The sequence below is a fragment of the Nomascus leucogenys genome, chromosome 21 (assembly GCF_006542625.1).
Source record: "Nomascus leucogenys isolate Asia chromosome 21, Asia_NLE_v1, whole genome shotgun sequence".
NCBI classification, from domain to species: domain Eukaryota; kingdom Metazoa; phylum Chordata; class Mammalia; order Primates; family Hylobatidae; genus Nomascus; species Nomascus leucogenys.
In genome coordinates, this window is record NC_044401.1 from 49,910,656 (window position 1) to 49,932,083 (window position 21,428).

Below are 21,428 nucleotides of genomic sequence, written 5' to 3' on the forward strand. Positions count from 1 at the left end.
TCAGCCTCCCGAGTAGCTGGGACTACAGGTGAGCGCCACCACGCCCAGCTAATTTTTGTACTTTTAGTAGAGACGGGGTTTCACCATGTTGGCCAGAATGGTCTCCATCTCTTGACCTTGTGATCTGCCCGCCTCAGCCTCCCAAAGTGCTGGGATTACAGGCATGAGCCACCGCGCCCAGCCTAGGGATTTTTTTTTTTTAAAGAACTGAACTCTGAGTTGCCTACACCCTTTTTCCACTTATCAAAAAACTGTGAAGAGCCTCTACTTACAAGATCAATAGGCGAAAGACCAAATACCTTGGACACCATTCCTCAAACACCCAACTGATTCGGATGACATGAAAAACAGGTTTCTGGTTTCTTCTCAAAGGGCTGTAATTAAACACAAGGCTGGGTCACCTTTCAACACCTGTAATGGCTTCTCTTGTAGTCACAAGGTAAACCTTTAGCGTGGTTTTCAAGATTTCTTGCAACTTGGCCCCCACATATGATTCTCACATTCTTTCAGGCACCCTACCAGTCACTTAAGGCTCCTTATCCATTGCTTGAACTGCTCACCTAGGCCGTTTTCACCTCTGTGGTTTTGCTAATACCTCCAATAGAAATGCCCCCTCACCTATTTCTGCTCATCATAAAGCCACCATCTTTCAGTCCAGATACCATGGCCTCCTCCGTTGAGCCTTTCCCTATTGCTCTGTTAGAATTGCTTCCTCCTCTTTGCTCCCACACGTCTTCTGCCTCTTTACCACATGTATTTCATTCTACTAAGTTCCTTTTTCCACAGCCCAGTCTTGTATAGAGTGGCTCTTGAGTGCTGCTGGCTAAATAGGAGGCACCAGCTGCTGCTGTCATCTCTGCACGTGCTCCTCCTTCTCAGCCCTCAGGGCTTCTGGCAGCGGGACATCTATTCGACCACCAAGCCTAGAAATCCAGGGCTGGAAGAAAGCTCAAGGGGTGGCCCAAACTTGGTCTAGAGCCACCTCTAAGGCAATCTGGAGGCAAAAGATGGTCTAGTATGATCTATCATTAGGAACACTATCAATTCTTTTTCCACTTCTCACTGGACCTATTTTTAAGTTTTTGATATATTTAATTTAAAAAATACACAAATACATTTTCTTCAAAGAGATTCATACTTTATAGAAGCCAAGCATGAAAATGCTGCTTAACCACTGTTCCTCCCTTTCCCTTCCCAAAATAACGGGAAAGTTTAATGCAGAGTTTTTATACATCCACATGCATACATTTACACAAATATACATATTCTCAACATAAATGGGAGACAATATATTGTTCCACAATTGGCTTTTTAAATCTTAATGCACTTATTATACAGGAGGCTGAACAATTTTCTGGTATGCTTATTGGTCATTTTTTTTTTTTTTTTTGAGACGGAGTCTCACTCTGTCGCCCAGGCTGGAGTGCAGTGGTGCCATCTCGGCTCACTGCAAGCTCCGCCTCCTGGGTTCACGCCATTCTCCTGCCTCAGCCTCCTGAGTAGCTGGGACTACAGGTGCCTGCCACCATGTCCGGCTAATTTTTTTGTCTTTTTAGTAGAGACGTGGTTTCACCGTGTTAGCCAGGATGGTCTCGATCTCCTGACCTCGTGATCCACCTGCCTTGGCCTCCCAAAGTGCTGGGATTACAGGCGTGAGCCACCGCGCCCAGCCGCTTATTGGTCATTTTTCTATAAGCTCTCTGTTCATAACCATTGCTTGTCTTTTCTATTGGGCTGTTACCAATAGGAAAGATGATTATTGATTTATAGTCTTACATATTGTGGACACTCATCTTTTGTTATATATGTCGCATAGACCTATTTTCCATTGCATTAATTTACCATTTCCTAACATTAATTTTGGGCAAGCCATTTAACCCAAGCTTCGGAGTCCTTACCTAAACAATGAGGATATCTCCTGCATAAGACTGTGGGGAGAATTGACTGATAAAACTGAATGATGTCTGGCACTCAGTAAATACTCAATAAACGTTAGCTATTCTTCACTGTAGACTTGGGGCTACAAGTCAGCTAAATGTTTGGTTTGGCCCATAGGATTTAAACATATTCGAACTCTTTAGGTGAAGCATGCATTTCTAGTTGGCCATACCTTCCTCTGCCTCCCCAGTCTGTTTTCTACACCACAGCTTCTCAAATTTATGTCATCTGCCCTCCACTCTCTGAAGTTTTCTTTTTTTGAGACAGGGTCTCGCTCTGCCACCTAGGCTAGAGTGCAGTGGTGTAATCATAGCTCACTGTAATCTCAAACTCCTGGGCTTGAGTGATGCTACCACTTCAGCCTCCTGAGTAGCTGGGACTACAGGTGCGTGCCACCACACCCAGCTAAATTTATTTTTTGTAGAGATGGCGGTCTCACTATGTTGCCCAGGTTGGTATCAAAATCCTGGCCTCAAGTAATCCTCCAACCTTGTCCTCCCAAAGTTTTGGGATTACAGGTGTGAGAGCCACCACACCCAGTTTTTACTGGCATTCAGTAAGTCTCCAAGGTTTTTAAAGGATAAAAATAAAGCAGGTTTTGAAATTATGCATCGCCCATTATCATGGCAGCTCTATGTGTCCTGTATGCACTACACAACTCCTGGATGTTGTTCACAGTTTATCACACTTATGAAGCCCCCCCAGGGTTGGGCAATATACAACCTGCATATCTGTACATGGCAGCCTGGCCCATATTTTAAGGGGAATTTTCAAAGATTTCACAAGATGTATCCTTTGCTCTCACAACATCCACCTGTAGGATCAAGTTGGGTGGTGTGGCATCACTAGTTTATACATGGGGTAAGAGGCACACAGCTAGCAAGCCAGAAGTGGGACTAAAGCTCTTGACGTTCAGACTGGAGCTGTGAAGGACCGAGTCATCATGTCTTTGCTTGGTACCAGGTCAAAGGCAAGTTTAGGACTTCAGGATTTCCAGAGGCCTCCCGGAGATCATCAGGAAAAAGTCCTAATAGAAATTACTACTTCTGTAACAAAACTACAGGTGGCATTAGGCTGGATAATAATGCATTACATGCATATAAAACTATGTATGTTAAATGTTTCAAAAATAAAAAGCAAAACAAACATGAGTCTGACCACCATGTTAATAGCTGAGGTCTTTATTTCAATTTCTATATACAGTAAAAGTGCTGCTGAGAATCTGCAGCGACCAGACAGAACATAAATTTAAATCTCTCTCAACAATTAGCAGCTTAAGATCTATCAACTACAGTGTTAACGTTCACACGTTCACAAGTGTCATTTCTTTATGTTTCAATTCGTGCAAGTGAGTTTTTATTCTTACACACTTTGATAAAACACACAGTCTAGTAGTCAATCCCTACTGAGGATATCACCTAGCAACCTAGCATACACGACATACAGACAGTAATGTTAACTCTTAGAGCCACATTCAAAATCCCAGATTTCATTTGGGGTTGGGGTGTGGGAACCATAATTTTGCCTCTGTCAGATTACAATAATGTTTGGTTTTGTTTTAGACGCATATTTTCCAAAGCTGAAAGGCAGCTCCTCATTGGAACTCTCTCAGAACTCAGCATTTTCATCTGACTGTACCTCAAAGGAACATGAAATCAGAAACAAAACTAAATGCGGTGAAGACCACATGAAAATACGCTCATTATTTGGACATGGCTAGTGAGGAAGGCTCGCTTCCAATATTTGTCTTGGCATCAGACTTTTACTCCATTTAGAACAGGGGAGAGAGAAGACCCTAGTCAGTGAAGTATAAAATTTAACCTACTTTTGCTTCTTAAGGAGCCAGTAGAGTGGAAAGCCTTCCTTACTAGGACATACTGAGTATACCAAGGAATGGAAATTGGAGCAGACAGAAGTACCCTTCAATTATCATAAACAATGTAAAATGCGCATTCTACAACCTGAACGATCACCTAGGCCAACACAGCCAGCTTCACTCACTCAGGCTAGAGGCATGGACAAATAATCCAGGAATGTTTCATTTTAAAGGGAATGAATATAGTTTTATTTTCTTTCTCTTTTTTAGAGGAGCATTCAAATGAGGGGAAGTTTCCACCCAGAACAACTGTTAAGCCACTAGAGCAAGGTTATAGAAGAGCTCTGAAAAGACAAAAGAACCCAAGAACAACCACAATGAAAGAAACTCAAAAGTAACAGGATGGGCAGCAAAAGGTACAGCAAAGAATGAAAACAGATGCATGGTTACAAACAGCATTAAATGCACACAACTTCTGGGTCTGGTGAATAATTAAGGGACAAGAGGGCTAGAAAGCCATTACTGCACCTGATCTGCACTGAAGGTCCTTCCTAAGACAGTTTGAGAAAGGAAGATAGAAAGTCAGCATGGGACTATTTGGCTGGAGCACAGGGGGCTTTCTACAGGTGAAAACCTTCCTTTGATAGAAACCGTCCCAGGGCAAATAGGAACAGTTTCAATCCATCTATCAAAGTGACTTCCAGTGCCCACAAAACTTAAGTCTTCAGGCAGTTTGGGGGACTCAAAGGTTCTAGCTTAGAAAAACTGGTGGATTACTGCTAGGGCATCTTTTAAATAACTTTGCGGGGGCTCTCTACTCTGAGCAATTACGCTAAAGCAGAAAGTTAGGAGAAAATGTTAGTTCAAAAAGTTCATAGTGTCCTTTGGCACTCCTGCCTAAAAAGTCACTGCGATATTTTTAGGCAAAGTTAACATTTTAATATATATAGGCTTGGGGACAATTTGTTTTTGGCATGAACATGAATTGGTTCTAATTATTTTCTTTTAAAGAAAAATATCACCCTTGTGGCCCTGCTCTGGGTGCAGTTTTGAGGGGGCAACAGAGCTAGCAGGTGTACTACAATCAGCTGAGGTTGGGGTGAAGACTGGGGTACCTGAGTTAAAATATCAAAGTAGTTATGGAAACAACATGCTGGCTCTGAGAAATCCAGCTTGCCAAAGCAAAAGGAGGCTGGCACCATTAGGTAAACTGTCCTTTCAGACAGGCAGGGCAATGCTAATCTAGTTCTGAAGGAATTTCCTGGTAAGGGGGAACAGGCAAAGCATACTTTGCTACTCTTTTCAGGGCATCTTATATGCACTTGGTTGCACAGAATGAGGCTAAAAGGGCACAGCATTTGTGACCAATACTACAAATAATATGGAAAGATTAACCAAGCTCTCTAGATAAACTCTAAATGTTCAAGTTCCACCAGGATGATGGAACTGGTTATGGGATGGGGGAAGGCAGCTCAGTTCATTTTTCAAAACCATCTATAGAAGTCCACTGAGCATAATTAGGTTAGGTTAACAAGTCCGTTTACATTATAGGAAGCTGGCAACATTTCACACCCAAAACTTGGGTCCTGCTAACCTGACATTTCCTTCACTGCTCTTTAGGAGAATCACCTTTGGTTGATTCTCTTAGGCAGACAGAATAAAGCTTTGAAATTAAGAAAGCTGGGGCCAAAATGAAGACAGAAGACTCCACATCATCACTTTGGTTGTAATTAGGGGTATTAACAAAATAAATTAAGGAAACACAAGGACTTATTTATGACTTTTACAGTCTCAACTTTTCCTAAACCCCAGCCCAAGATCACTGGGTGAACATTTTCTTGGGGCAAAAAAAAAAAAAAAAAAAAAAAAAATCTCTTTCCTACTACACTGGTTTGTGGAAACAGCCTCCTGCTCTCTTTGCACAACCCTTTCCTCTTCAACTAAGCCAAACCCATAAAATGGGGGCGTAGGGATGTCGGGACACCAAAAAGCAGCAGCAGCAGCCAGAGGGAGTTTAAACTGCATCTCAAAACAAAGGCAGCAGAGGGCAGCATTTACAGCAAGACTTTCTTACTCAAACTGTTTCAAGACAAGAGGGAGCAGCACACTTAAATATCCACACATTTCTCCATTTAAAAACATCACTTCTTTATTTCAAAGGAAAAATAAAAGACCCTCCCAACCCTGTCCAAAAAAACCCAATAATAATAATAACAATAATAAAAAATCCTATTAGAAACCATAAGGAAGCACTGAGAGTTTGAGTATTACATTCTTCAAGTATGCTGTTCGGATTTTTTATTTTTAGGTTGGTAACTATACACATATAAAAAAAACCTTAAAAGTGCGGCCAAGGGATTTTGCTTAAAATTAAGTATTTAGAGGGCTACTTAAAAATACTGTAGTAGGACTGTGCAGTGATCCTTTGGGGGATGATGCTTTCACTTTTGTATCCTCGTAAAGGTTAAGGGGCAGGTTCAAAAGTGATCATACTTCCAGGGTTAGCGTAAGTGGCCAACTTGGGTGAGAAAGTCAGAGAGATCCATGTGTTCTTCCACGGACAACGAAAATCCACCCCGAATCAAAAAATTCAGACATGGAATGTGGTAGGATTTCACAGTAAAGTTAGTCTGGGATAGGGAGAGGTGATGAGCCCAGACAAGGCAGGGTGTTAGGTTTAACTGGTTTGCCCTAATCAGGTTTTCGCATCTTTTTAGTGGGTTTTAGTGCAGTCCTTCAAGCCACAATTTAGATTGCCCTTCGGTGTGCTCCAGATTGTTGGTTCATATTAAAGGACTGTTTTAAGATTTGCATCCCAAGGAAAATCATGCTACATAAAAATGATCCAAGATTTTCGCCCAAAAAACTTCTTGGATAAAATCTAAAAAATACTATTGCAATTGCGTCTCTTGAAGAAAAAAACATTATTCTAAATGTAAACAGATTCACTCAACTCTTGTTGTTGTAGAAAACTTCAGAGTAGGTAAGTTGCTGTCTAACTCTCTGCTGCATGCACTCGCCAGAGGGTAGGGAACAATGCCTTCTGTGCCAGCATCATCTAGGGGATGAAAAGAACCGTTCCACATAGCTGAAGAGGGCGTCCCAGTGCTTCCAGAGAAAGGCAATGAAAACCACAAGGAATAAAGTGCTGAACGTCCTGTTGCGAGTCTTCATGAGGGGGACCACACAGTTGGCTACAGTGGAGACAAAGACCAAAAGGACTGCCATGACAGCCAGGAGGATGTTGATGAGTTTGCCCAGAAGGTTCCGGGCAGTGGCATTCTCCAGCCCTTCTAGCTGCACCACCTGCTGCTGCTGCTGCTGCAGCTCCATCTTGGAGATGCGCGTCTGGCATGCCTCCAGGGCCTCCTGTGGGCCAGAACAGGGAAGAGTTAAGCCTTCTGCTCACGAGTATTCTGAGATGCTGACATGCCCCCTGGGCAAGCCAGATGCATCTTGAGCAATGCCAATGATTTTATAAATATGCTGGAGCCTTGAATGAATGTGAAAGGCTAGATGTATAACTCACTATTCAAGTGACTATTATTCCCCCAAATTGCCCTCCACTGCATTCCAGTGGGATGAGTCACAGGAAGCAGTGGCCACACTTAACATTTATTTAGTCTAGAACATTTTAATGACAAGACCACAAATATATGCTCTTTTTTCATTGAAAATTAATCTAAGTTGCACAGAATATATTTGTTCAACATAAAAAATTTCAAATAGGATAGTCTCTGTTGACATTTCCTTCAATTCTAATCCCTGTCCCTGAGGAAATACTGTTTGTGTTCACCCTTTTATGTGTGTAAGTGTATACATATGTGTCAAGGAAAATACATGGAATTATTATTTTTATTTCCTATCTGTAAACTAAAAATAAAATCCTAAGCCCCCCAGCCAAATGAACGGACTCCCTCTTGGCCAAAGTGGACCCCAAAGAAACCTGAAAAAGTGAGTTCTTGGCAATGACGGGAAAGAGGCTGGACATGCCTTATTATATCCCCTCCCTTTTTGAGTTGCGGCACAAATGACCAGCATTAATGTGAAAATAGAGATCATAAGACTGACAGAATGGACTCTTTATGGCAGTAAGACATCAAATTATAAACAAGACCTAAGGCCACGCCAGACAAGGGTTAAATCTCACCCTACGAATCATAAAATCTCATCAGTTTTTTTAAAAATTAACTGGTATTAATGTGGCTTTCTTTCCAACCTGACTCGGGTATAGCATCACATGACAGACAACAGACTCCGTTAACTTAGGCATTTTTGTACTGGCTTCAAGTCTTTACACAAAGCTTAACTCTTTCAACCGACTGCCAACTAAAAAATTCCTAAAACCCACTATGACTTGTTAGCCCCTACTTAGAGATGGCCCACCTTTTTGGGCCAAACCAATGTATACTTTCCATGTGTTGATTTAGGATTTTACCTACAATTCCTGTCTCCCTGAAATGTATAAAGCCAAACTGTAACCCAACTGCTTCAGGCATATTTTCTCAGGACCTCTTGAGACTGTGTTCCCCAGGCCATGGTTACTCGTATTGGCTCAGAATAAACCTCTTTAAAATATTTTACAGGGTTTGGCTTTTCCAAACATGGAATAGTATCATACTACAGGAATCGATTCACAACTTGCTTTTTTTCATTCAACAGTGGATCTTGGTGATCTCTCCATGTCAATACACAGAATCTACCTCATTTTTTTTTAAACTGCTGCCTAGCATTTTATAGTATGGCTAGGCTATGTTATGTTATATGCAGCTAGTTCCCTCTTGGGGATTTTTAGGTTGTTTTCAACTTTTCCACTGTAACAATGATGCAGTGAACATTCTTTGAACATGCTTCCTTATAAACACTACCTGGTGTTTTCTAAGTCAAGTCAATCCCTGACATCAGTGGAAAGGGATCTCTGATCTGCCTTCTTAAGAAGGGCACACTCTCCTTTAGATTGATCCTCTGTAAAGAGGACACTATGCCCATACACTAGACCAAACATTAAAAGTGTCTGTTCTTGCTATTTTTTTGAGGCGGAGTCTCGCTCTGTCGCCCAGGCTAGAGTGCAGTGGCACGATCTCAGCTCACTGCCAGCTCCACCTCCCAGGTTCATGCCATTCTCCTGCCTCAGCCTCCCGAGTAGCTGGGACTATAGGTGCCCGCCAACACGCCCGGCTAATTTTTGTATTTTTAGTAGAGACGCGGTTTCACCGTGTTAGGATGGTCTCGATCTCCTGACTTCGTGATCTGCCTGCCTCGGCCTCCCAAAGGGCTGGGATTACAGGCGTGAGCCACCACGCCCGGCCTGTTCTTGCTATTTTTTAACTTTATATTATTTAATTTAAAAATCTGTATTACCAAGATCTGATTGTATATTCTGTATCGCTAAATTACTAAAAAATACTTGAAAATAGTGTAAAATACTAATACATTAATGAAACATTATTAGTAATGCGTTAGTGACATAAAGTGCTAATACATTAATGAGTCTAATGTTTAGAATCACCAGTAACTAATAACAACTTGTCTTATAACATATACAATTAGAAAAAAGCTTCCATTTAACATATGCCTAATTCCCCCCCCCCCCCCCCGCCCCAAAAAAAAGTGTCTGTTCTCCTCAAGGCCATAGCCTTCACCCATGAGTTTAAATTAATTCCAAAGTATTCAAGGGGTAGAACCTATTTCCCTAGCTATGGTCAGATATCCTCCAAAGTTGGTTTGAGCCTTGAGTTTTTCTGGTCCTGGTTTCCTGGGATTTGAGGTAAGGCTTGGGCAACTTCAGACTGACGCCAACTACAGACAGACAATGGATGCTGCCCAGTCCAGAAGGATCTTAGGGAAAAAATAATTAAAACATAAGCAGGGCCTGAAGAAGATGGCATCCAGGTAAATGATCTAGACATTCCTTTGATTCTTTTAGGCTGTTGTAATGCAAGTTTTCTGGCCCACTTCCCCTCTCTGAGACTAGTGTCTTTCAAGATGCTTTCATATGAAACCACTAAGAACTATTCCCTAAATACCTCCATACAGAAATAAGAAAAAATTAAATATTCTACTTCCTCACAGAATAAAATAGATGGGCTATTAGCCTTAATTAAACATTACTGCCTCACGGGTTATTCTTGCAAACTGTCAGGCAATGTGCCTATATGAGATTTGGATTTGGCAGCTGGAATAAAAGCCCCTTTTCTCACAGAAGGAGAAGAAAAGGGCAAAATGGCCCTAATACTTATCAGAGCTGCTTTTGAAGCAGTAATGGACAAATAGGATTCATGTCGTTTTCCATACACTGAGATTACTGTGATCCTAAGAAACATTTCCCAAGTACCAAGCAGACATACCAACCCAAAATGGTATAAACTTTTGAGAAATGCACCTCAATCATTTTAAGTGTAGGTATACTCTTATACTGTTGGTATAAGCTTTTCTTTGTTCTCTACCTTCTCATCTTTTTTCCTTCCGCTGTTTTCCTTTCTTCTTTTTAACCCTACTGTATTTTGCATTTACACCTTTTCCTTCATACTAACCTGGATGTCCCGGGCCCGTTCATAGGACTGATATGCGATTTTTTCTTCCATGCTTGCCAGTTCCTGCTTCAAGTTCAAGATTTCATTCTGGTGGAGCTCTGTTAGGTCATTTAGCTGTTCTTCTAATCGTTCACATCTAAGGAGGAAAAAAAAAGGTTAGAATTTTATGAATTCTGTGAATATCTTTCCTGGCATTATTTACATCCAACCCCCAAAACCCATTCTACAAAGGAATAGAAGCACAAAGAAATTGAGTGGCCTGGGTTAACAGGGTGTGCCAGTGGGTACAGCTCTTAGTCTCTGGAAAAGATAGCTTGTCTCAAGGCCAAATCACACAGCAATATGGCTGTTCCAAAATCCTTTCAATGCACAGTATTTGCAGCGATGCCAGCAGCCCTGATTAGCTTTGAGCATAACCATAATATTGAGACAGTCGTTAGGCTCCTCTGAACAACATATGGGAGAGGCAAAAACTAGGGTACAATTAAGCAAGCCTCATGAAAAGATAACACCCCAATGGAAACCAACCTTCTGGCAGTCACCAGTAGCTTATTCCAGAACTGGCCAGCTCACTCACCTGGATGTTTGCGATTCAGAGCCCTAGAATGCCAGAGCCAGAGGGGTCCATCATCCCCATTGCCAAGCACAAGTGTCTGGGACACTTTTGTCAACACATATTTACTGAGAGCCTGCTATGTACCAGGCATGTTCAAAGTACTGGGAATATTGTGGTAAGCAAGACAGAGTGCCTGCCCTCAGGAGTTTGTACTCTAAGGAGTGGGGGAGGCAAGATCATTTCCCATATGGTGAAGCAAAACAAAGAAGATCAATAGGGGTATAAGACAGAGTGCCTGAGTGCTGGTGAAGCTGGAATGGTCAGGGAAGGTCTCTCCCCTTTTCAATTCTATTAAACAATGAAGGCTAAAACTTGAGTGATACAAACAGAGCCTTGTGCAAATGTGGAGGGAAGAATGTCTTAAGCAGAGGAAATAGCAGGTATGAGGTTCTTAAGATGGGAATTAGCTTGGCATGTCTGAGGGGTAGAAAGTAGGTCAGTGTGGCTGTAGCTGAGTAAAAAACAGGGAGAATAAAGGGAGGTAGGGTTCCTTGGGAGTAGGAATTATTTTATTCATATTATATCTCTAGCACTTAGGATGACATAAGGGAAGGTTTACTCTACATAAAGATGGAACCTGGACATGGCATCTAAGGAGAGGCAGAATTAGAAAAGGTTTTTGTTTTGTTTTGTTTTTTGAGATGGAGTCTCGCTCTTGTCGCCCAGGCTGAAGTGCAGCGGCGTGGTCTTGGCTCACTGCAACCTCTGCCTCCCGGGTTCAAGAGATTCTCCTGCCTCAGCCTCCTCAGTAGCTGGAATTACAGGCGCCCACCACCACACCCAGCTAATTTTTGTACTTTTAGTAGAGACGGGGTTTTGCCATGTTGGCCAAGCTGGTCTTGAACTCCTGACCTCAGGTGATCCGCCTGCTTTGGCCTCCCAAAGTGCTGGGATTACAGGGGTGAGCTACCATGCCCAGCCTAGAAAAGGTTTAAAGGATGAGATCAGAGATTCTAGGTGGAAAAATGAATGTGAGTAAAGGGCTGGGGAGAAATGGATGATAAATGTACAGAACTAGAATAGTGCATCTATGTTGGAGGAAAAAAAGGGAAATCTGGAAGATCCGAAGAGCTAGGATTCTAGAATAGATAGTAAATGAGCCCAAAGAAGACTACTGAGCAGAGGAGTCACATGATGAACATGTGTTTTTAGGAAAACGAGTCTTCTCATAGTGGTGAAGACCAACTGAGGTAGGTTGTATGTGGAGTCCCAGGAACTAAAGAGCTAAAGTAGGTAGGAGAAAGGTTGAAGACTCCACATTTAAAAACACTAGAAAAGAGAAGAATAAACATATGTCTAGCTTCTGGTGCCTAGAATGGAAACTTCTCTGTCAGGCAGAGGGCAGCTGGGTAGCTCTCATCCCAACAGGGAATGTACTATCACTCAGGTAGCATACATTTAACACCAGCATGTGAGTCTCAAGGGACTTCATACTAGAAGAATAAAAATGCCAGAACAAACTCACACATCTAAAACTATCTCCTTTCTTTCTTCTTTTTAATCACATCTATAATATGTAAACAAACTTTTAAAGTATATAATGAATTCTTGTGTTAAAGGTAATTTTTATGTTGCAGCATCATAAACATTGTCCCTTCCAATAATTATGCAATAAATAATATCCTAAACTCCATTGCTTTTCTAAGAAACAAGGATTTTTTTAAAAGGCATCATCTCACCCTTTTTAGGATGTTACTAAACTCTATTTAGTTCCTCTTTATCCTTGATAGGAATCTCTATACTGCCTTCTTTTATGCTGAAACTCTTCCTGTTATTGAAGTGACTGAACAGGCTAATGAGAAAGCAGTCCTACTTTGATGGATAACTAGGGTCAAAGTTCTCTGTGACTCTGCCTTTTCCTTTCATCTGCTGCCCAGAGTATGTGCTCAGAAACAGGTCCCATCTCTAGAATTGATTTTCCACCAAAATTTAAGTTCACAAAATGCCATAAGACAATGTTAACATAATGTCTTTTCGTGACTGTCCTATGTTAGCCCACTCTTCTGTGGTGTTTTTGGTGTTTGATAGTTTCATCATTCTCTCTCTTTACCAGAGGGGGGCCAGAGACTTTTTTAAAGCTGCATTCCAAAGTGCTGGTCTCTTGGGATTTAAGGGAAAGGTTATATCTGGCAGGAAATTACTCTCCTAAACTAAGGACTGTTGGGTGGCAGGGAGGGGAGCAGGGTGGTGGTCACCAGCTTACATCTTGATAAAAGCAGACACATGTGGGATCTCTGCATGTGTCCCATAGGCTACCACACAACCTCTTATTCTACAAATTTCAGGCTTCTTAGGAATCTTATTTGATATTACACATGGCTCATACATACCAGTAGAACAGATTAAAAAACAGCAGCCACAGCAACAGTTTAATCAGTGCCTACTATGCAAATTCATTTCAACAACCCCAAGAGGGTAGAAGGTATTATCTGCATTTTATAGATGAGGAAACAGAAGCTCAGAGAAGTTCTAAAATGAATTGCCCAAGGGCACATAAATATTAAGTAGGGCAGCAAGGATTTGAATCCAGTTTTGACTTTAAAATCCAAGTTCTTAAACTTTACAATGTGATGCCATTTTGAAACTCTACAAACCCAGATCAACTAACTTTCCTCATAAGTAAGAAATCGGAGTCAGAGTGCTAGCGATCCAAATCACTTAGCAAAAGGGAGCTGGAAAGAGCTACACTGATGTGATGGTTTGGAGTCTGATGTCAAAGTGGAGTTGATGGGAGAAGGAGGAGTATAATAAAAAATTATGAACCTATAATTAAAAAGATAAGAGTTAGTGAGGGCACGGAGAAATCTAAACCCTCATATACTGCTGTTGGGAATGGAAAATGGTACAATTGCTCTGCAAAACAGTTTGGCACCTCCTCAAAAAGTTAACAGTTACCTTATGACTCAGCAGTTCTACCCCAGATATAACTGAAAAGAAATGAAAACTTATTTCTTCTATACAAAAGCTTGTAATGAATGTTCATACCAGCATTAATCATCATTGCCAAAAAGTATAAACAACCCAGATGTATATGAGTGTTCAGTGTACAACAATATATCATCTTGGCTGTTCAGAAGTCAAGTATCAATATTTTGTATCCTAATCTGCTTGTCACTTGCCACCTGGCAAGTTTCTGTTCACTTTTTTCCTTTCTCCTTCAATTGATGGATGCTCACAGAAACATTAGGACATAAAACACAAATGTGAATGCAGTTTTGCTTTTCACTATATGTATGCATATGAAACTCCTGAGCCCTAGGCAAAACTACAAAATAGGTTGACTTATGCCTTCACTCCCACAACATGGACTTCCTTCCTACTGCAGAAACAGTTCACAGGAGCAGGAAGGCTGTTGTGATCCTTTCCTCATCTTCTCACCTGACCTTTCATAATATACAGACACTCTTTGACTTATGATGGGGTTACTTCCTGAAAACAATATTTCCCACTTATGATGGGCTTAAATCAAACCATTGTTAGCCAGGGACTGTCTGTACAACAACATGTATGTCACCCTAGCAAGAATAATTCCCAGGACTGGGGCCTGAGATATTTTCTAGTAGCAGCCTGTGGGTTCTGACTTGGCTTTGACCTTATCTTCCTGGCCTTTTTTGTCCAGACCCAGTAAGAAGACAGCAAAATACAAGGCATGCTTATCTTTACAAATAGCATGAGGCAAGAAAGAGGTGAAACACAGTAGACTGAATTCAAAATGATCTCGACAGATTCAAGTGCAGCCAAGACTTTACCAGGGATTAATTCTATAGAAATAGGGAACTACTTCCTACTGCTGAATTCAGGTATCTGAGCTCATGTAATGAGGGGGTAGCTTGTACTTTGTAACTCCACAGAACTAAGGAGTAAGTCTTACAAATAGTTTGGTCTTTAGTTCAGTTTTATAAAGAACTTTCTAATAGCTATGTCTAACAATGAAAAAAACTATCTTAGAAAATGAGACCCTGCTACCAGAGATATTCAAGGAGAGGCTGCTTGTCAGGGATGTTGCAGAAATAAATCCTCTATTGAAAGAGATTTAACTAGACCTCTGAGATCTTTCCTAACACCCAGAGTTTGATTCTTTGTAGTCAGGGAACCTGTTTTCCTTTTTCTTTCTTCTTCTTCTTTTTTTTTTTTTTTTTTTAAGAGATGGGGTCTTGCTCTATCACCCAGGGTGGAGTGCAGTGGTGCAATCATGGCTCACTGCAGCCTCAAATTCCAGAGCTCAAGGGATCCTCCCACCTCAGCCTTCTGAGTAGCTGGGACTACTGACATGTACCACCAAGCCTGGCTATTTTTTTTATTTTTTATTTTTCAGAGACAGGGTCTCACTATGTTGCCCAGGCTGGTCTTGAACTCCTGAGCTCAAGCAATCCTCCTGCCTCAGCTTCCCAAAGTGCTGAGACTACATGTGTGGGGCACCACACCTGGCTATTTTCATCTTTCAAACTACAGATACTTTAAATGTTTGTGGTATATTTGCCTTCACAATGTATTGATTTTAACAACAATAAAGGGGGGTAAGGAGGTACACAAAATAGTGGTAATTTAAGAGCTATGTAAAATCAGGTGTGAAATATTGGGATTCATTTGGTATGTGAGGTGGTGAGGAATATATATGAATCAGAGAATACCTGCAAAAGTCCTCAGCACTTATTCCCAACACTTTTGAACCTTACTATAAACCAATGTTTATCATAAGAGGGTTGCAAACATGTCAAAGGTTCTGGAAGTCATTTTCAAACTAGATTTTGGTTCATCCCATAGTATGTCTAGAGGTGCTCCATCTTCACACCTGCCATTTTGCACCTAGAAATGTTTTCATAATGCAGTTTGTACCAGCTAATGCATCTGCTCAGTCCAGGTTTTGGATTAAAATCCCAGCTCTGCAACTCGCTAGCTTGGGTGATCCTTTTCATCCATCTATAAAGAGGAAATCTACCTACTCCAAAGGGCAATTGCAAAGATTTAAGGAGAAGACAGACATCAAATACCTGGCACACAAGGGGTGCTCTGTGAGATAGATATATCACAAATATACATTTGGTTTCATTTTTCTCTTTTGTGAGTCTCCTAGTTCTCCCCAACAATCCCTAGTGAGGTAGTTCAAAAAGATTGCTTGTTGACTGCCACATAGTCTTACTCCACTGTTCACTGATTCCCACTTCTGACTTTTTTCTCTAAGCCTTTTTTGTTGTTGTTTGTTTGAGACAGGGTTTTCTCTGTTGCCCAGGTTGGAGTGCAGTGGCGTGATCATGGCTCATTGTGGTCTCAATTTCCTAGGCTCTAGTGACCCTTCCACCTCAGCCTCCCAAGCAGCTGGGACTACAGGCATGTGCCACCATGCCCGGTTAATTTTTTGTATTTTTTGTAGAGACGGGGTTTCGCCATGTTACCCAGGCTGGTCTTGAATTCCTGGACTGAAGTGATCTTCCTGCCTTGGCCTCCCAAAGTGTTGGGATTACAGGCATGAGCCACTGTCCATGGCCTTAAGCCTCCATTTCTTTATGTCCACTTTCCTGATTTTATACATTTTGACATTTTCACTGTTTCCAGTATATTTATGATGTTTTTCCTATGACATCACAGAAATGGGTTTACTGGGCACACACTCCATCCTCCTCAATCCTAGATACAAGCCTCTCTTACTTCTTATTTCATACATCTAGGTTCCTGCCATTTCCCTGGCTCAAGTTTAACAGATAATTCAAACAGTTCCATGCACTGGCCTGTTCCAAACTTTCCTTTGTATTGGTGAAACTATCTACCTATGTATGTGTATGAGGAAAGGCATCTCAAGTTATTTTTATTTTTTTATTTTAGAGATAGAGTCTCACTATGTTGTCCATGCTGGAGTACAGTGGTTATTCAGAGGCATAATCATGGTGCACTGCAGCCTCAAACTCCTGGGCTCAAGCGATCCTCCCATCTCAGCCTCCTGGGTAGCTGGGACTACAGACCTGTGCCACTGTGCCCAGCTCAAGTAAATTTTATCTAATTTTTTCAAATCTCCAGAAAGAGTTATATAGAAACTGCTAATCCTCACCATGCTCTTACAGAAAATAAAGTCCTTTAGAGGTTGAAAAATTTATTCACAGTTACATGGGAAATTAACAGCAAGTTCTCCTCAAGCTGAGTCTTCCCAAATAAGAAAATATAACTATTGTTCACAGAGATAATGCTTTGTTAGCAAGCAGCTAAATAGCAAAGCAGCATTTGGGTAAGTAGAATGATCTCGGCAGATGAAACAGACAAACACAGAGACCAATCTGGGCAAAATAGCAAAACCCTGTCTTTACAAAAAATACAAAAATTAGCTGGGCATGGTGGCATGCACCTGCAGTCCCAGCTACTCAGGAGGCTGAGGTGGAAGGATCACTTGAGCCCGAGAGATCAAGGCTGCAGTGAGCCGAGACTGTGTTACTACCCTCCAGTCTGGGTGACAGAGCAAGACCCTGTCTCAAACAAACAGAAAAACCCACAAACAAAAACAGGAGGCCCAGAAGGATGCAGTGACTCCCTAGTTAGTAGCGAGGTTTAATAAGGATCTGAACCAACTGGCTCGTGCCTGTTATTATTGTCTTTTTAAAAACTTTTCGACTGGGCAAATTGCTTGACCCCAGGAGTTTGAGACCAGCTTGGGCAACATGGTGAAACCCTGTCTCTACTAAAAATACAAAAAAAATCAGATTGGCGTGGTGGCATGTGCCTGTAATCCCAGCTACTCGGGAGGCTGAGGTGAGAGGACTGCTTCAGAATGGAAGGCAGAGGTTGCAGTGAGCTGAGATTGTGCCACTGCACTCCAGCCTGGGTGACAGAGTAAGACCTTGTCTCAAAGAGAAGACAAAAAATTCTGTATTGTTAATCAAATGCAAATAACCAAAGGAAAAAAAATACCTGTATTCTAGTTCCCATTGACTTCCCACTATCCCCCATTACTAATATTATAATCTTCTTGGCATACTTTATTTTCTAGTGTTTACTTCCTGTCTAAATTCTAAAATGGAGAAACCAGGTACAAATACCTCTATCTTCTCTTTAAATATTAACACCAAGCCAAAGAGTAGGGGAGAAAAAGGGAAGATACATGTTTTATAGACTTTCATATGTGAAAGTCTTGGGTTCTTTTTAAACCAAGAACTCTGCTTTAAGGAATTTTAACCCCTTTACAGGATGCTAACTAGAACTCTCCAGACACAAAGCGGGGCAGGGGAGATGGTGGGTGGGTGGGAGGTTCTTAATCATACAAGTACAGTCATGCCTCACTTAATGATGGGGACACATCTTGAGAAATGAGTTGTTAGGTTATTTTATCACTATGTGAACACCATACAGTGTACTTACACAAATCTAGATAGTACAGCCTATGATACACTTAGGCTGTATGGTACAGTCAATTGTTCCTAGGCTACAAAGCTGTACAGCAAGTTTTTGTACCATAGGCAACTGCAGACAGCTGTAATACAATAATGTTTGTGTATCCAGACATATCTAAACACAGAAAAGGCACAGTAAAAATACGGCATTACAGGCTTGGTAGTGCGTGCCTGTAATCCCAGCTGCTCGGAGGCTGAGGCACAACAGTTGCTTGAAACCACGAGGCAGAGGTTTCAGTGAGCCGAGATTGCACCACTGCACTCCAGCCTGGGCAAGAGTGAGACTCCATCTCAAAAAAAACAAAACAAAACAAAAACGGCATTATAAACTTATGAAACAACTGTCTTATATGTTGTTGATCAAAATGTCATTATTCAGCACATGAGTATGTGTGATTTTGGCTGGCAAATGATGGTCATGCACCTCCGCTTGGATTACAAGTAGCATGAGGCTAATAATCTTATTTTAAGGATTTTTACTCAAGGTCCTTCCTAAATTGTTACAACCCAAAAAGAACCTGGAGACTTAAATATGGCATGAGCTTAACTATCAGCAAACAGAAAGCCTTTGCACTGTAAGATTATTTTTTCTAAAAGCAAGTATCATACTTTGGTAGATGAAATTCATCTCCCACTGGAAGCAAAACCTGTTCTATCTACAAAGTATTAAACACATCAAGATTTTGTCGTAGGTAAATAATTCATAAATAAATACTAAACTTGAAAGTGCTTTGGTCACTAGGTCAACACAGTAGTCAACTTCCTAGATCAGAGATAAGCCAGGGGCCCTTTGTGTCAAATTACTGACGAATGGGAGCCTGGGTAAGTGCACAGCCTGGGAATGCTTTGACCTAAAGCATTCCTCTTTGGGTGTGGCTCAAAAGTTTGGAGCCATCTCTGAGAACCAGTGGTGCTTCCCTAGTTCGGCAATAGGTCACTAGCGCAGGATGGCTGAAGAAACTTGTGGAGCAGGTATTGAGAGAAATAGGAAGAACTAGGTCCCAGGAAAAACACCCAAAGGCAACTATGGGAGAAGAATGGACTATTTCCCAAATGCATACCAGAGACCCAAAATAGCTTCTGCCAGTGTTTGACCAGAGTAGAGAGACACAGCTGGGGTAGGGAGTATGACTTGTGGTGGGGGTTTGAATAGATTCCTAGCTGAATTGGGGAGAGTGGATTTTTTTCTCCTTACCTTTTTTACCTTTTTTGTGTTGAAGCCTGAAAAGAGGCTAAAAAACACTGAACTAGCCTTCAGCTGAAAAGGGGAAAAGTTATCAGTCCCTCACAATATTTCAAGGGTAGGCAATGAATTATCTTACAGACAAGAAAACACTAAATATCTAAATAATACAGGGGATAAATAAAAACTAGAGGGGCTTTCTGGGCAACTTGCAGACTTGGTAATGACAGCTTTCTAACATTCTGGCACAACCCAGATGTTTGTATTCCCCTAGAAAAAATGGAGGAGGAGGGAGCATTTGTTGAGCTCCTACTCTAAACCAAACATCATACTAGGTATTTCCATATATGTTATCTCCTTTAATAATTTCAACAACCACGTACAATAAATATCATTATGTTTTCACAGAGCGAGAAACTGAGGCTCAGATGAGTTATGTAATCTACTCAGAGCTGGCAAGCAAATTCAAGTTTGTCCACTCCAAGGAATAAGGGTTAATTAATTAATCCCCTCCATTCCTCTTTAGTGGCTAAACGCTAAACTGGGATGAGCTCACCCATAAATCTCTTTTATGGAAGATTGTATACGTCATATTTCCTAATTGGGATTTTGCTTCTCTTATAAATGAAGGGCTAATTTGATTCAGTATCCTCAGTTTCTATTTCAAACTTATTGTCCAAATCTAGCCTACATATCCTCTGGAGATTCTCAGATCACTTTTCAGTTGACAGGTCTCACACATAGAATAAAGGGGCTAAAACAGCTACCTCTGAGCATCCATCTGTCTTATGTCCAATGATGGTCAAATCAACTAAAATTATATTTAAACAACCATTTGTTTAGTTAGAACTCTAATCGCCTGTGCCTAATTGGGTCAGCATAGTTACTAACTGTTCTACTGCATGTGACAACTGCTCAGGGTGACTGTCTCCTTCTGTATTTTTGCTCTTATGACTCAGTGCAATTTAAAATATCCCTGAGTTTAATACAAACATTCTCAGAAGCCGATTTCCAAAGGACAGTAATCCCCTTCAAATACAAGCTTTCAAAATGGCATTAATGCTCATCAACACCTGGGGGGTTTTTAGCCTGCCCTACATGACACTGCTTTATACAGGCTACAGTAGCTCAGTAGGATTCCAGGCCAGATCCCCTAAGAAAAAAACTATCAAAGAAACCAGCAAAATTCTCAGTTAATGTTTTCCTAGCTCTCTCTTATTTTCAGTACATTTTGCCACAGCTGAACTTTTTCTTTTGGTAACCTATTAATATATTTACACTCATTACAGAAACAGAACTAATCCTCAGTTTCTAGCAGCAAATTAAATATATGTAAAACCATTTTACTGTGTGACCTGGCAAAAGTCACTTTATCTTTCTGAGCTTCAGTGTTCTCATCTGTAAATGAGATTAATCTAGATATCTAAGGGTCCCTTCTACTTCTGAAGTATTGTGAACCCAGCTGCCACTAACAAACATGGGATGAAGAAACTAACTGGACAAGAATCTGAAGTTGGCACAGGTCTCATCACTTAAAAAAATTTCTAGGCCGGGCGCGGTGGCTCACGCTTGTAATCCCAGCACTTTGGGAGGCCGAGGCGGGCGAATCACGAGGTCAGGAGATTGAGACCACGGTGAAACCCTGTCTCTACTAAAAATACAAAAAATTAGCCGGGCGTGGTGGCGGGCGCCTGTAGTCCCAGCTACTCGGAGAGGCTGAGGCAGGAGAATGGCGTGAACCCGGGAGGCGGAGCTTGCAGTGAGCGGAGATCGCGCCACTGCACTCCAGCCTGGGTGACAGAGCGAGACTCCGTCTCAAAAAAAAAAAAAAAAAAATTTCTAAACCTTGTCTCCTGCCTTCCCCAAATACATGATCTCACTCCTAGCTGAATGCACAATGGTAAAACTCGATACCTAGTCACTAGTCAAAGGTTGAGGTGGAGTTCAGATCCAAGCTCTGCTACAATGG

General features: G+C 41.3%; 1 protein-coding gene across 7 annotated transcripts in view; it reads right to left on the minus strand.

Annotated features, from left to right (window-relative positions):
* Positions 1–3,103: 3,103 nt before the first annotated feature.
* Positions 3,104–21,428, minus strand: part of TMCC1 (transmembrane and coiled-coil domain family 1) — a 252,494-nt gene continuing 234,169 nt past the window's right edge. For all 7 annotated transcript variants that reach the window (XM_030801497.1, XM_030801494.1, XM_003265026.4 and 4 more), the window contains 2 exons: positions 10,288–10,423; positions 3,104–7,123 (listed from right to left, as the gene is read on the minus strand). In XM_030801497.1, the coding sequence (XP_030657357.1) occupies positions 6,809–7,123; positions 10,288–10,423 (451 nt within the window). In that variant the 3' untranslated portion in view covers positions 3,104–6,808. The remainder of the gene's footprint in view (positions 7,124–10,287; positions 10,424–21,428) is intronic.